This window comes from Vanessa tameamea, chromosome 11, assembly GCF_037043105.1.
Source record: "Vanessa tameamea isolate UH-Manoa-2023 chromosome 11, ilVanTame1 primary haplotype, whole genome shotgun sequence".
Lineage (NCBI taxonomy): Eukaryota > Metazoa > Arthropoda > Insecta > Lepidoptera > Nymphalidae > Vanessa > Vanessa tameamea.
Genome location: NC_087319.1, coordinates 8,332,365 through 8,350,201, shown reverse-complemented (window position 1 = coordinate 8,350,201; position 17,837 = coordinate 8,332,365). Strand labels below are relative to the sequence as shown.

General features: G+C 29.7%; 1 protein-coding gene across 1 annotated transcript in view; it reads right to left on the bottom strand.

Annotated features, from left to right (window-relative positions):
* The window catches only part of LOC113402575 (uncharacterized), a 28,879-nt gene that overhangs the window by 9,184 nt on the left and 1,858 nt on the right, over nt 1–17,837 (bottom strand). The window contains exon 2 of the mRNA XM_026642864.2: nt 2,366–2,780. Within this exon, the coding sequence (XP_026498649.2) occupies nt 2,366–2,780 (415 nt within the window). The remainder of the gene's footprint in view (nt 1–2,365; nt 2,781–17,837) is intronic.

The window sequence follows — 17,837 nt, the reverse complement described above, 5'->3', positions numbered from 1 at the left end:
GTGTGGTGATATATACTTCATTAAATGAAAATCACTCTAAATGGTAATAACGCTATACCATCGGCGATTGACCTCGTGAAATTAACGAAACAAGCGCAAATTTTCTTCGAATTAAATTTAATGATATAACCACTGATATTACATAATTTTACTGATAACTTTTTAAACTGAAGATACATGAATTGTGTTGCTTCAAGGGATGTACTTATCTTTTTTTTACAAGAAAATAAAAATTGGATACATGCCTTGAAGATGTATTGGATGGCAGATTACAATTATGATCTGTTCTTAAATAACAGTGCGTAATTTTCGGTTTGTGTTTTTTAATTACCAAAATGGAAAAGTTTTTGAAAAAATAAAATCCATTACTCGGCTAAACAATGACGCGTGTAATATTTATATTATTGTAAATAGACGGAAGATCGGATATATTGAATTACGAATGCGTGAAATATTATAATAATATATTTATTATTACCATTTTGATCTCGATTACTTTTAATTTCTCGATTCGATTTTTTTTCTTCGATTCTCGATTACTTCTTAATTTGATAGTATATTATTATTATAATTGCTAAATCTAGAGTTGTTCGTATCATTACTCCATACTTCATAATTATAATTTACGCGAGACAACGAACATAACATGAAAAATTACATTTGAAGAATTAAGGTTTTAGTACGAGTTTTTCTCGATAATTAACTCAGTTTTGTAAGTTATCTTTTATATAAATATTTTAATGAAGATCATTCAATTGATGACAATTAGTCAAGTAAGCGTATAGTTTTATACTACACATCATCTTTCAACATTACATCTTCTAATAACTTAATTTAAATAGATATTTAACACTTGTACTTTTTATTGCATGCATAATTTATGGGAACGTGCATAAATAAGTTAAAATGAAAAACTTAAAGTATTCCGCAATCGCGGGACAAAACCTAAGTAGGTTTTAAGATTTTTTTCTTTAATAGCGGATGCAGAATGGGTTTTTTAAAAGGAACGGTCATGATACCGCCTTATTTAACAAACAAGTAAATTGCAATATCACTAATTTCTGCATCGAGTTTTGTTACGAAATACATCGACTCCACTTCCGGGATAGTGCTAGAACAATTTTGATCCTTTGCTTTTTCGTGTCTACGGATTACATTTCGCGCGCGATTTAATTATTATTTAATATCTGTTATAGATAACATTGTAGTCAGAACAATTACATTACAACACTTATTTGCAAATTAGCCTTAATCCTGTATTGTAAGTAGGCACATACGTATCTTACTTACCGTTCAAAGTCATTACCACTTTTTGTTAGTAATTTTCTATAATACATAGGTAGTTTTTGTTGCATAATGATGCAATTATTAAGCTTACAATTGTAGTTTTATGAACTAGTAAGTAAGATATAGATATCGTCAATTATATTTGCGCAAAAAAGCTGTCAAACATTTGATCATTTTATTTTTCTTTATTTTTAATCGTATCGTATATTTGACGGATAAATACCTTATTATAATATACCAGCCAGAAACTAATGGAATGTGTTAAATAAAATAAAACTTAAATTTTCGTTTCATATTCATCGTCCAGCAAATATAAAAACTTGTAAAGTGTCAACGGAAGCCGTGTATTACTTTTTGTTAGCTATTGCTACACAAAAAAATTATAACTTAAAATACAAAAAATCTTAAGATTAATTTAAAACCTATCACCATATTTCCGTAATATATTTACCTAAGTACCTAATGTTTAATTGTAATAACATAAAATAAAGGTGACAAGTTATAGTCAGATCTTGTACATGTGTATTTTAATAGCACGACATTTAAATCATTTCATGGCCCTATATAGAGAGGCAAGCCTACCTATTAATTACGAAACTGCTCCCTCCGACGCGCAAACATAACTGTACGACTCTTAAAGGATACAAACATTTAGTTAGATATGTCATTGCGGTAACAGTACACTTGTATAATTGCATTTTAAGCCTGGCTATTTAGTTCTGATCTTCATGTCTAACATTGCATAATAACATCATTTTTGCGCGTAATGATATTGTAAGCTCAAAGGCATAGATACAGTAGCGACAATGAGACGGGCAAATAGAATAGGTGCGTCGGGTTATCTCGACCGAATATTTGAGTTATAAATTGTGTTATGTTAACTAAAACTTTTAAGCGTCTGCATTAATTATTATTGTTATAAGTTATTACGTTAATAACTTATAGGACATATAAGTTTTACAGTTTAGGTTTTGAGAAATTGTTAACGACGACTGCATTTTCACTTGTCGCTTTTATATAATCACTTCTCGAAAGAAGAATACTTAAAATTAGTATATTTCAAAAAAAATAAGCTTACTGCTTCTCGCTGAACTCGCTCTGTAAGGTCGACATCTGTCCACTAAATCACTATCACAGTCACTATTTCGGCTATTTGATCTAGTCCTAGAACATTGTTCACAGCCTGATGGCCTGTGCACTGGTTGAGGGTAGTCCGATCTGGGACATGCCTCGGGCTTGCAGAAGGATTCCGGCACCTCCATTTTGACTCTGACTATCACAGTACCGGCCTGTCTAAACATCGCGAAATATGGGATCTTAGTGTAATCCATAACCGTCGATCGCAATTGACATCCCCAAAACTGATGTCGCACGCGTCGTGTCGGGTGAGCGACTAAATGAATTGGTGTGACGGCGCGTAAGATAAAGCCTAGTGTACACCGAGCACGTGGTAACGGCAGTGGGGCGCGGGACGACGAATAGCCGGCAGGGTACTAAGGTGCGGTGCCGCGGCGGCCAATGGTGGGCGGAGGGCGGGTCTCGATCCCACCCAGTTGCAAGCACCTGTATACTGGGGTCCAACTGTGCCCGCGTAGTCAAGGGTTGAGACTGGAGAATTTTCTTACAGCGAAACTTTTTGATGGAGATCACAACGAGCGTAGGCTATATCCGTCCGCGCAAATAAGCAAAGAAAAATTTTCCTGCATAAAATTATATATGCAATATTGTTTATACTGTGAAGTCGGACAATGACGCCCATATCTCATAGATACAACTAACGGTTACAGACATAATATGATAACGAGTTAACACAAGATTCTCTCACGAAACTAGAGCATAAATATCTAATAAAATGAGATTTAAGTCTCATTTTATTACATATTTATACTTTAAATATGTAAACCAATTCGACTGAATTTCAGTTAAAACAAAAGAACATCGCCACAGAGAAAACAAAAAACAAGAAATTTATTACATTATTCACTGGTTAACTACTATTGCTAGATGTCTTGTAAATATTTTACTTATTTTTAATATCCTAACGCCTACTCTCATCTCTTAATTTCCTCTAGTTATTACTTTATAGCAAATTTGACTCATTAAACAAACTCGTAACGCAGTTAGTCACTGAAAATTTCAGTTGAGTCAGACGGATCCATTATATGGCGTATTTATTTACTTTCTCTCAATAAATTAAATTTATCTCATACCTATTTAAATGAATTTAAGTCTATTTGTATTTCACGTTTGATTGTTTCAAATGTAGATATGTGTAAAAAGATCTATGATTCTTCGATTATTGTTTTCGTTTTCAATTATATTTAATTTTATTCATAGAACTTAAATATATAATTTAAATAAATATATATATTAATAATAAAAATAATCGCTAAAATAGTTTTAATTCATTTTAAAAAACTTCAATTTATAGCTTTTAATTATATATTAACATTTAAAAATTACCGGAAATAAATTAATATAACATTTATAAATAGATAGCCCGCTGGATGCATATCATACGTCGTGACTGGAAAAAAAAAAAAAAAACATTTCCATCGATAAAACCTTCCGCGCCGTTATTCACTTTTTACATATTCATAATAAATCAGTTGTATCAACATAAAAACCATGACGTAGATACTTTTCAAATAACTACCAAATGAGTCGATCAAAATCGTAACAGGATTTCCATCAAGTTCACACCAATATAGTAAAGAAACTACTTATCAATGATATCAACAAACAATTAGTATTGATTTATGCGTAGACTTGTATTAATTATGAATGAGAAGGGACATGATCTCCGATCGACTTTGTTTACGTTAAGTTTTACGCTGCAAAGAGATCCGGCTGGGTTTCGTTTTATTTGAAAGCTTGAAAAATACTTGGGTATTTACAACATTTTTGAACGTTTGGGAAAATACTAGGTATATAAGGATTAACTTTAAAGAGATTCTAATACATATGTAACTTACGCGATATATGTATAATTTGTATAAAAAAATATTGTTCTTTGGTCAAATAAGTACTCGTAGTAGATACTCGTAGTTTGTTTATATATGTTAATGTGAGGTTACAAATGAACATGTCATTGTTACGGTATGTTATCAACTTTGATAAATATCTCAATATTTGTTCGCACATTAAGTTTAAATGTTTATTAATGTTAATCTTAAGGAAAATTGTATTTATTTTACATGGTGGCACGGCTTTGTGCAAGCCCTTCTGGGTAGGTACCACCCACTCATCAGATATTCTACCGCCAAACAGCAATACTTAGTATTGTTGTGTTCCGGTTTCAAGGGTGAGTGAGCCAGTGTAATTACAGGCACAAGGGACAACATCTCAGCTCCCAAGGTTGGTGGCGCATTGGTGTATTATAAGGAATGGTTATCATTCCTTATAGCGTCAATGTCGATGGGCGGTGGTGACCACTTACCACCAGGTGGCTCATTTGCCCGTCCGCCAGCCTATTACAAACCTAAATCAAATATAACCTAGCCTAAATAAAAATACATTATTTCCGAAAAATAAATATCCTAATTCAGAAATTACAATATCTAGAAGAACATACATACTTACGTCTTAATAATACAAAGGTCTATCTTCATTTTATATTATATAAGTATATTTATACGAGTTATAAAAATATATTTTGCAAAAATAAATAAACAAATTACAGAAAAACCTAAACCGTACCGTACGATATGATAAAGTGATTACGCATCACACTTAAAGGCATGAGACTGCTTTTTAGCGAGTACTTTACTATTCCGTGATGTAGCCGGATGACTAATTACGTCATATTTCAGTTCTGTGAACGCCCATCACGGCACAGAACACCTGTGCTATATCAGCAGGGAGTTTCCTGTTGATAATTCGATAAATTCTTTAAGATGTCCCAAGTAATAAACTTCAGACTGCACGGCGTCGTCGCATAATTATCGATTCATCAAATTCTTTCGAGTCACACGTTAAAGATATTCGTCGACTGTGCAGACGCTTTGTTAGAATGTAACATGCAAGGTAATATTATTTAAAGATTACAACGAGTCAGCTTTAAATCTGTACCTACGAGTATCAAGAATACATAAGTAAAGCTTGTAGTGTAGATGTAACTATAGCTTTCAAGTAGCTCTCTACTTATAAAAGTACTTCAAATTACTGAAGATTATTCAGATTTCTCGTATTAAACATTTAAGAAATATTAGGTGATTTCTGCATTTTTATTTGCTTTTTACAACCATTTTTTTTTTATTTATTTATTATAAAAAAAAAGTTTTTACAACAAAAAAATTAGTTCTCGCCAAATGAAACATAATTACGAATACACATTGATAAGGAAAGAGACGCCAAGCTGTCTGTTAAAAGATCATATCGGAATTCCGTACCGAAATAAGCATCTATAATAAAAAGAAAAAGGCAACTAAAACAACTTTCTATGATTTTTAACTGATGTTGAATTAAGATTGGCTTAATACATTTATAAATTTAAAACGATAAACGACTAAAAACATTTTCCAAACGAAGAGAACTACATTAGCAATGATTAAACCTTTTCAATACAAAAAACCTAAAATAACCCACTTCGTATATTCCATTTAAGTAGACAAATATTAAAATATTGATAGCGTAAGATAAATATGACGTAACACATACGTCACAAAAGACGTCACTGTTATCCTTAAGTCGAACTTTTCAAACTTCCTTTACATAGAAAATATTGACATTAACTTAAAAGGTAATTCCAATACGTGATTGTTCAGGCGCACTACCGTTATCTAAAATTACGTTCAACTTATTTTTAGAATTAAAATAAGAAAATCCTTATTAAATGACAACATGGTACCATTTATAGAGTTTATACTTAGAAAAATGTGTGTGACGTAAATGTTGATCACATCGGTTAACCCAGTTTCTGTGCCTAGGGCCTTTTTATATTTTAACGTTAATTTTTTTATATATGTGAATATTTAATAGTCTCGAATACCTTAAAAACTAATGGCTTTGAATGTTGGTTTTTTACATTTCCTTAAATGCTAATGTTTCGTTTATATATAATAAAAATATTAAAAAATCTTGTTATCAATTTCAAGACCCGTTAAAAGTATAAGTATCAATAAAAAAAATTTTGGATAATTAATTCATAATTTCACATATGTTCAAGATCAAATTTACAATTTTCTAGAAAATTTACCTTAATAAAACCTTTACCTAAAATCTTGTCTTTGAGTCAAAGAATTATCTACAAGTGACTTTTTAAAATTATAAATAAATCTTATCAGCTCGCGATTCTTTACATTGAAACAAATCTTTGATTAATGTAATATATTGTTTCATTCAATATAGTAGTAGATAGTAGTAGCAGCACACTGCTATCCGTAATATATGAATGACCATTCATTCTCATTCGCACGTATACACTAGTACTACTGGAAATCTAGAGGTGCTATACTGAGAACGAAGATAACGGAGTTATTTAAACATCACGGGTTCCGTGTAATATATATGACGCAGGTCATGATCGTTTTCATAAAACGGTACCATCCCAAAAAACCGCATTGTCATCGCGATTAAAAGGAAATGCTCTAGGTCAACAGTATACACTGTATATAATGTATACATTCAAATAAAATTTAACGATCACTTTGCGTAGTATTATATGTATAGATATATTTTCTATTAACAGAATACGTCATAAATTTTTAAAATGAGTGACTGAAATAATAAAAGAAATGATTCAAATGAAGTTACGATGTGTCATAAATATTGTTAAATATCCATAAATATTTTAATATACGTATCCTTACTTGTTATTTAAGTTATCATTTCGATTTGAATCGAAAACTTGGAAGTATTTTCCTTAAAAGAAACTAAACATATGCATTCAATAATCATAAAAAAATTATCAAACATATACTTAGCAGACAACTTTAACAGTTCTTTAATATTTCATGACTAAATAAAATAAATAAGGATATAATCGAGGAAAACCGGTTTGCACTACCGTTTTATCGTTTTCTACACCTTATTTATAAATAAAAACAAATTTACGAGCAAAATTATTTTTTTATTTTTATTAATTATTATTATCTAGTATTCCTCGATAAAGGACTCGACTTGACTTACTTTATTTGTGTTAGATCACTAGTAATGGTGTTTATTTCTGCAAGGTAAGGATGATAATGGAATTTTAAATTATTCTTAGTCACATTATTTATCAATCACACGAGCAAATCATTGTGTTTTCTGCCGCACCCGATTTATTGCATCATTTGCATACTATAGTTTTTATATAAGATAGAGGTGATATTCATATTTCATTATTGTACTATTATTTAATAAAATTCAAATTTATTGAGAGAACTATTTTTTTATAAAAAAAATCGTATAAACTATTTATACATACATCTTGTTTTTCATTTCATTTCATTCAAGTCTGTTAAGAAAGTTGCACAACAGAATCAGGAAATGTTTAACATCACTGTGTTATTACTTAGTTATTTTATTAATGTTAGGTCAAAGTTTTTCTTTAAAGTATTATTTAAGGTATTTATTATAATGATACGAAAATAGTAGTAAGTTCATTTTTTTTCACACTTAAATTAAAACAAGTAAACAGATTATTTAAATAATGATTTATAAATTATTGACATTTTTTCTAAGACACACAGAAATGGTTAATACTTATAATTAGGAAAGATTTATTTCTAAGGCACTCTTGTATAAATGGCTGATATTTAAATGTTATTAGATGGTGTCAGCATTTTGCTTATTTACGTGCTATAAAATTCAAAACATAAATATGTCATATACTTTTTATTATATTTTTTAAGAGATAAATAATTAAGAGCTGTCCTTGTTTTCTGCATAGCTAAAATATACTCGTAAAATATATGCGAGAACGTCTACAAATAAGCAATAAAGAAATTGATAAAATATAAATGTAAACTGAGGCAATAATCGATGGTCTTATTGCGTGGTCGAAATATTGACCAATTAATTATTGTAAAAATATAATATTCATTTCATAGGCATATAGGTAGCTTGAACTTTGATATTCTAACTTACTAGTTACAACATCAAAGTTATATGTTGGTCTTCACTACATTTATTTACCTATTTAAAATTGGCTAGATACTACAAACCCTGCCATGATACTTCATGGTACTTCATGTAGGCACACTACTGTGAGCTCTGCTGTGTACTACAAGCCACACTTACGTTTCGTGCATCTATTTTCAGTTTATGTAATATTACGTAGCAATGTAACAAGAAATGCTAATATTGATGTCAATTTCGAAATTCGTTGATATTTTCGATAAGAGAAACATGGGATTAAAATGTGTCATAATATTTTGGAAAAATTTAAACATTCAATATATATACTAAGACGCGGTATCAAACCTACTCCAAATCTGTGCTTCAACGTGAATTGTTCCTTTTTATTTGAACACAGCACTAGCAGGTGGTGGTAGTCGGAAAAGTAAAAAGTTTTAATCGTAAACGTAAACACCAAAATGAAATAGCCTATACCAAATTCTCCAACAGCTCGGCTAAAGCCTCATCTCCTAAGAAAATGGCTTAGAGCTTTTTTAACCACTATGCTCTAGGGTATGTGGATTGGTGACATATGTGTCAGAATTTCAAGATACCCATGCGGGTTTCCTAACGAACTGTTTAACACGAATAATAAACACAAATACATCAAAAGAAAACTTAACTGTGCTTTCCTGATTTTAACCAAAGAGATTTTGTACGCACATAGTAAAAATATTAGCGTACTTACGCGACTTAAAAAAATAGCATTCGTTTTGTTAAAAAATAAATTATCTTAACAATAACTAACCTGAATGAATATAATATTATTAAAATCAAACAGATCGTCAATGCTAGACGATAAGTAATGACTTACATAGAAACATATAATACTTACTAAGAATTAATAATTACGAGGGTCTGACAACAAAAAGCAAAGAATTCTAGCATTTATTTAAATAAAAAAAATGGCAACAAATAACTCATTAAATATATTATCAGTTTAACTCATTACATAAAACCTGTTTCATGACTAATAAACGTGTGAAAAAAGTTGAAAACTAATTAACAAAATAAATAAAGTGCAATTTATATTACACAAATATAAAGCTCTTGCAAAATGAATATTGTCAATTATAATTATTATCTACATAATTAGTAACGACAAATTATGATTTAACACTTCAAAGTTTTACTTATTATTATTAGAAATCTATATTTATTTTTTATCAGCAGTTAGTCTTTAAAGTATTTTATAAAAATCAAGTAATAATATTTTATAATTATTTTAAGCAATAAAACTATAAACACGGGTGAAACATTATCATTCACGATCTAATACTACGCCTGAACTGATATGGATGACTCAATCCAAGGAGATTTTGTATAAAAACTCGTGTTAACACAATCAAGTGCTCAAGACATGTCGGTCATAAAACTATTAAATAAATAATAGTTAGACGAAAGGAGGATGCTACCCGCTGTGCCTTTAAAGGCAAAGGGAAGAATGTTTGAAGCTTTTTATTTTGTATGATGTCAAATCAATAACTCTAGAGCTTATTGTGAAATTCGAATACAAAAACCAACTTCACTTATATTTTGTTTTTAAAAAATTAAATGAAATAATATCGAATTTTGTATAATTATTTGCTAAGTTATAGATATGTTAAAGAAATAAATGTTTAATTTCTATCCATTTAAAATAAATAAGACGAACTTAATACATAACAAATAATTATTCTTAACCCCAGAAACTATAACGTATTTTCGATTTATATATCTATGCATACCCATAAAGTTTAAGGACTTTTTAATTGCCAGTATATATTAATCTAAAGAAATATTTTAATATTTTGACTGTTTTCGTATGTAAAATTAATTAACATGTATTTTAATTTTATAAATAACAACTTTTCCCTTCATTAAGTTCTTATAACTATCTAACTTCAGTTGAATTGAACTTAAGATATAACTTTTGATATTCTCAAACGAATTTTATGAAATAAAGACCAGAGTATAATAATCCAATACTCTCCTATATTACGGATAATTTTTCCTTCTTTTCTGTTTTTTTTAAAGTGTATTTCTTTGTACCGGATACAAATACACTTAAAAAAGACAGCCTTTTCAAAATAACAGTTGATTTAATGAAATAAATAATACTATAGAGCTAGTAATAGCAGCCGAACTTATCCTTTATTTTAAATATTATATAAATAACCAATAACATTTATAGTCAAAGACAAATTTAAATCACCAGCACGGTAGCAGCTATCGTTACATGTTGTTCTTGATTTTATCGCACGCATTATAATTTGATACGTTTATTGTGAAAAAATAGACCATTGTTATATATGTTAGTTTTTTGGTCACCTGGGTTTATACCCGGATCAGCAGAGTGACTGCAATTAAAATATCTCGTCCAATGATGCCTCTATCGGTGGCCCGCCGAGCGTAAAAAATAAGCCGGATCGAAATTAGGACTCGCACTCACTTTGAACGATAAATTATTTTATTTAATATTTTTTTATCATAATACTTAGTACTACCGTTCCTGTAATGCAATTAATATGACACTAGTGAAAATATGCCTAAAACAATAGAACAACATATTTGTTGTATAATATTTATATCCGTTTATGCTCTGTTATGAAGCATTTTGGAATTTATAATTAAATGTTATAATTTGTTGTGACCTTGAATTGTGTAATATTTACCTTTTGTGATGTTAATGTAATTGTTATTTTGACAACACACGAATCGCATTCAAAAATCAAAAACAAGTTTCCAAATTAGAAACTCGTTTGGTCCACAGTTGTCGTAAAATATATAATCATAAAAAGGCCGTTTAAATTTGCAAACAGTTTATTGGCGACTATAATAGCCGACTTCTGTATGAGAGCGGCTTCTTTACACCGCGAAGTTCTTGTTTTGTTTACCGTTAACAGATGAATATTTGAAACAATACCAAAGTTAACTTTCACTAGGTTATATATGACGCAATAAATTGATGTATTGTTTTCGATCGTGTATATTTTGAAACGTCTATTTAGGACTTTTGTTTTTATTTTAACGGTAGTAGAGTCCGAACCGCTCCGAGGAGGTCCATAAAGTTACGCCACAAAAACTAGCGTGCGACTGCTGTAAAAATTTCACTGTTGCATTGTTGTTGTAAGTTTACCGACGGCTTTATAAACGATGCGCACATTGTTGGTCCTTTGCATGCAACACAATTAAATTTTTAACAAGTGGAGACCGTGAAATTTCGTTTAGAAACGGTGTCAATAGACATATCATTGGATTTTTGTGTTTGATAAATTGTGCGTCAACAATACGCCCCTTTCCGGTGGAATAAGTGTACAAATTAAGAATTTTGGTACAATCATAAGTAATATTTGCAAATTATATTATTAATAATTTAATAATGAGTTTGACTCAGTTATTACAATAAATACAATATATCCATATTATTGAAAGATGAAAATGCTTTTCCAAAACTGTTTACTTATAATCGGATAAAGCAAATCCCGTTGATGTTTGCATTTTCCTCTTATGTATCAACATCTCAATTGACTTATACTACCTCGATATGACTACTAACACTAACAATTATGTTAAACAGGTTTTTAACGCGAACTTTAACCATTACCGGTGAATCAGAGGTCGGACGGCGGACTCTTAGTTGATCCCAGTGGAATATTACAACGTAATTGTTTGACGTAAAACGAGTCTGTACGATCATGACATTCGTCATACAATAATTGCTTATTAAATAATCCTACGCGTAGTTAAGACTGGAACGAGTAATGTACATGCTACTCTCATTTTACTTCGAGGAAATTTATACACGTAATACATTTAAGAAGTACAAACATTTATTGTATGTTGTTTTTAATTGTTTTTTTTTATTTAATAAATATAAATTATATGTTACTTCAAATATTTAAAAAGAATCATGGAATGACTCGCTAGTGAATTAAAATTATTTTTATATCAGCTATTAAGATACAATTAAATATTTTATTGTTATTTATTATGTTCATGTATTTGTATTCAGATTCAGCGAAAGAAATAAATTAAGTAAATAATAGAGTAGACAAACGATGTGTTTTAATATATAAACATATCAAATTGACTCAATAGTATCGTCTTAAGAATGGGACATCTGTAAGTTGTTCTCTAACTCTAACTTATCAGGAAAGAGACATAAACGGCTTTAAAATACAATTAACATAGTATTTATAAAAAAAAATTTTGATTAATTTATTTTTACGCCAGTAGTGATATTAATATTTTAATAATACAAAAAGTAAAAAAATTGATACTATCGCCTACTGGCTATTTCATAAATGCACCAAAATATTAGAGTTATTTAAACAACAAAATTTCGTTGCTTCTTTCTAGTCCACGCTTTTTTCTATCCCGAAAAGATTATATTAGGCAATAAGAAAATTGATTAAAAATATATATATATTTCATTTTACACATTTGTAACTTACCTATCTAACAATTAAAAAGTAAAAAAGATAAAAAAAGCTTATATACAACTTGCAGATACCGCTCTTAAATAAAAAAGTAAAAACGGAAGAGATTGTTACAGATAGCAAGATAAAAGTGTGGCTATTACATTAATGATGCCGATAAAAAAGCAAACAATATTGACTAAAGCTGTTTTAGTTACATAAGTGTAATTACGTGTGGCATTACAAGGGAACGTCAACTAGTGCATGAATGGATCCTTGGATGAAACATACGGTTTTGTATTCAAATAGTTAATATCATTCGTTTGATTAGATATTTTTATTTTATATATGAATAAATTAAACATAAATTTTGAAAGCGTCTAATCCGCGGCATTAACTATACTAATATTACAACAAAGTTCAAATTGTTTATTGGTCAGAAGCAGATGATACAATTAAAAAAAAAAAGGATCGTTAGAAGGCTACATTATTCCTGAGGAATATAGGGTATAAATTATATTTATATTATATAACTTTCTTTGTTAATAAATTGCACCCGTATGAAGCCAGGGCGAGCCATTATTGTATTATTATTTAATAATAGGTATGTAAGTTTATGCAGTTTTTAGATCATTACATTTGACGAACATTGTATGATGCAAATGTTATGTTTTATCCATTTGTCAACAGCATACGTCCGTCTTTATTTTTCATGGCATATATTGTTTCATTAACTTATTTGTATTCAAAAAATCTCTTAAGGAAAAAAATAAAATCATGCGTACAAAACAAGCAACGAAACAAACGTCGCGTATAACAGCACAACATCCTTACGTATGTTGATCACAATTGCCGCAACAAAAACATCAATTCTAATCGGCGACACACCGAGACGAGATAACCAATGATAACATATAGCTATCTAGACCAGTTCCTCATAGATGCACGTCCAAGATCGTCCAGCAACTATGTTGCAGATAACTAATATAGATCCTAATTAAGCATCTTAGTTTTATAAATAGTCATTTCCTTACACATATAGAGCTTCAATAAATAAGATTTATAATGATGTCAGTATGTAAATATTAAATGTTATAAAAATAATCATTTATGCATAAGGATCTCTCGGCCACTTTCATTTTACTGTTTATATAATTTTGTGTCAATATTATGCTAAATCAATTAGTAAAAAATAAAGAAAAAATGTAATATATTCGCTGTCATAGATTATTTTTATAGAATTAAGTTTAAACAAATATCTTTGAAAGGGTATCATCCAGGTATGTACAAAACAGACGTAAAAGTAGGTACAGCTATTAAACAAGATATAACAGCATAATTTCGTTTGATTTGACATGCCGAAACAATTTAATCATTATCTCTGTCGGAAAATTAGCAACATATCTTTGTACGGGACAATATATTCAATAAATATGGGAATAGAGTTAAATTCTGATTGTTTCCGGAAAGGATTATAAGACGTACAGGTTAGGGAAAGATATGGCGGAGGAATTGGCGGTATTCGCCAACGACCGCAGCGGTGCGGCATTGCGAGCCGTATAGCCAACCGACTGGGTGGGCAGACCGCGGCGGTTGGCCCTCTCGGCTTTTTTCTTCTTTACCATTTTCGAATTTAAAACTTTGAACTGTGCGAAATCGCTGCACGTTCGAAAACCGCTTTGCTACACAAACTCACGCAATCGAGACAAACCACCATCGCGCTTTGATCACGCGATTTTAAACGTATCGTTCTAAAACTCAATATTTCGTCGCGCACTTTTGACTTTTCCTTATTTGTCTACAGATAATATAATAATTAAAACACTACGACTAATTGGCAAGAAAATATAAAGAGAACGGTGCACAATTAAAACATTACTGCTTCTTAAAATTATGTCGTAATTAGCTCGACAATAATTAAAATCGGAGGACATTATCGTTATAAAAAGTCGAGAGCAAAGCGATCGTCTTTTTGCCGAGGATCCAGATTTGTTCATCATCAACGAAGCGATCGCGATACAGAAATGTCATTACTAATTTTTAATTGCAATTAAATTTCAAATTAACAATCTAACTTATATATATATATATATATATATTTTAAAACACAATAAACGTTACATAACAATATAGTAATTTTCATAATCATGAGACTGTAAACATATTATAAATATGATAAATAATTATGAACAGAAACAAACTGAGAAAATGGATTTATAGTTAGTTAACCCACGAAGGGGCGCCCCACTAATTTCCGCTAGGGGAAAGCGCGAGTTACGGGGAAACTAAAACTTAAGTGTTAGTCTGAAGTCAACTGTTGACCACGGCTCGGCGTACATGGGTAGTTTAATTTACGTTGCCATGAATATATGATATTATTTACGTTATCATTGGTAAATTTGCTCTTATTTTTTTTTGTTCTATGATTTTTTATTTGTTCTGAATCAAATATTCCTAAATGTATTTTTAATAAAATCGTGTTCATATTTTGCTCCTACGTTATCAATATTTTTATTAAACTTGTCGTATTTGTAAATGAAAATAATTTTATTACAAATAATTATTTTTAGAAAAGAATAATACGGAATATTGTATTCATGGAATAAATAACAAAATTATTTAAATCGGGAATATATCGTAGAGCATATTTCCATTTGACACACACATAGATATTCTGAGCGTAGCATAAGTATTCACATTCCAGCAGCATACATTTCAAATCTGCACTGTAGCGATTGGAGAAGAGAGAAGAGTGAGGGGCATCATTAATTGAACTAACCATAGCTAAAAATCGTTAATCATACATTAATGAAAAAATAAAGAATAAAGAATAAAAGGTAATACAAAAAAAATATCAAACGATAGATAATATCACTGTAAGAAAGGTATCCCTTTGCAATTTGAGTTTTTCTTCAAACAACACATGTACCCTCTGCAATTCTCTATTGTCTGTGGTACAGAAAACGTGTGTGAAAATTCTTAACGCAAGGCAGCGCACATGTGCAGTAAAATAATTATTATAACGGTGAATACGACAGAACAACAATGTACCCTGCCCTTAATTATTAATTAATCGTATTACAATTGATAAAAAAATTAAATACAATTAATTCAATAACTATCTACTTATCGATCGAGCGTTTAAAAGTGAAAAAATAATATCTCGCATATTTGCTTCTTGGACAAATTTTCAGAAGTTTTTAAAAACGAAGCTAATCAACGAGAGATCCAATATTCCGAAGGTCATTGAATTATTAATTCGAAAAAACTGACATTCGCAACAAGGATCCAGTAAAAAACACACACATTCATACCTATTCAATATGTTTATGAAAATATTTAGAAGTACGTACATATATATAATCCATTACCATTAATTTCAAAACATGCAAATCTTAAGATAAGTATGCATTTCCATATTATCGTATTAAAAAAGTCACTATAAATTAATGTTAAATTTAATTTATTATGACTATGACATAATAATTTAATGTTGAATTTTAAAATTTTTCAAGGCGCTATATAAAAAAATAATCTCTTGAATTACTTATACAAACGTATGTAGTAGGTCTACGTAATAGGGCCTTTTCTCTACAGTTTTATACCTACGTATCGTAACACAGAGCGCTGGATGTTTGTTTCATGGATTTTCTTTATTTTCATGAGCTGTCCAATGAAATTAAAGAAAATCCCTCGCCTCATGGCCCACTGTATAAACACTATAATATTTTTCGTACCAAAGTATACGTTTTAATGCAGAAGTGCGCTAAATCAGGTTGTATAGATCTGAACGTTAGTCTTTAATATAAAATATGAAATCATCTCCAGCTTCCTAACTGTAATATGTTTCTTAAGTCAACTAATTTTACTATAACACCAAAGCTATAACTTTAGTATCGGAACAATAAGAAATACTAAATTTTGTCTGGAGTTTGGTCATATAATCTTTAGTCAGGAGAAAAAGTAATCAAAAGAATGCAACTTTAAATTTCCCAATCAGCTACAATTTCAATAAGACACGAGTCTGATTGAGATTGATAAAATTTATTAGACGCAAAATACCAAGTCAAGATGATATAACATTTTCTTATTGTGACAAATTTAACTTCTAAATCGCTAATCAAAAAATCTTTTTATAACAAAAAAATCTAAAGTTTTATATATATATTTATTAAAATTAAAGCTAATTTATTGTATAGGTATACATGTATATGGTTTTATTATTTTACCAATGGCGACACGAATTTGTAACACTTCACATATTATACTTAGATTTTAACGTCACTTAATTTGATGAATATATATTTTTAAATATTAATAATATAAATTAAATTTTTACCTGAAATTTCTTTAAATGAAAAATTTTTCCTGTTTGCGACCATTCGTTCAACATGTTGACAATCCTATGAGTACGTGTTTCGCGTTACCAAGGAATAATCCGAAATGCACTTTTATTTCTAACAATTTATGCCACATGATACCTAATCATTGCCCACGAAAATAAATAATTCCCTCAAAAATAGATACACGAAAAATATTTCAAAAATCAATTCGAATTTTCACATCTACACAATGTATTATGAAAGCTAAACGTAACTGTCAATATTAACATTGATAATTTTTCTTACAGATTATATACTTACAGCACGACAGCTAATGTAAAAAAATATAACATAAAAAGTATAATTTATACTAAAAAACAATTTTTGTAGTTGAGGAAAATATAACAATATGAGAGTATGAAAATTTTACCTTAAAAGTAGCTGGCAGTAGATTCTGGGGACCTGAAAATAAAAATATAATAAGTACGGTTTTTGAAAATATTTAATTTTATTTAATAATGAAAGAGAGAGACCGCACAAGCACAGACAAACAATTTAATATTGCTGCGTTTTGCATCCAAACCGATCATTAGGCTGCATTTAATAATTTTGTATTTCGGTTTGATTTTTAAGCCTCAGGCTGGTAGCAATTCGTGCCCTAGATATTTGTAGAGGTATTACCACCATACAGAGGCCCTTACAAAATAAATTCTGTTGAACGATTTTC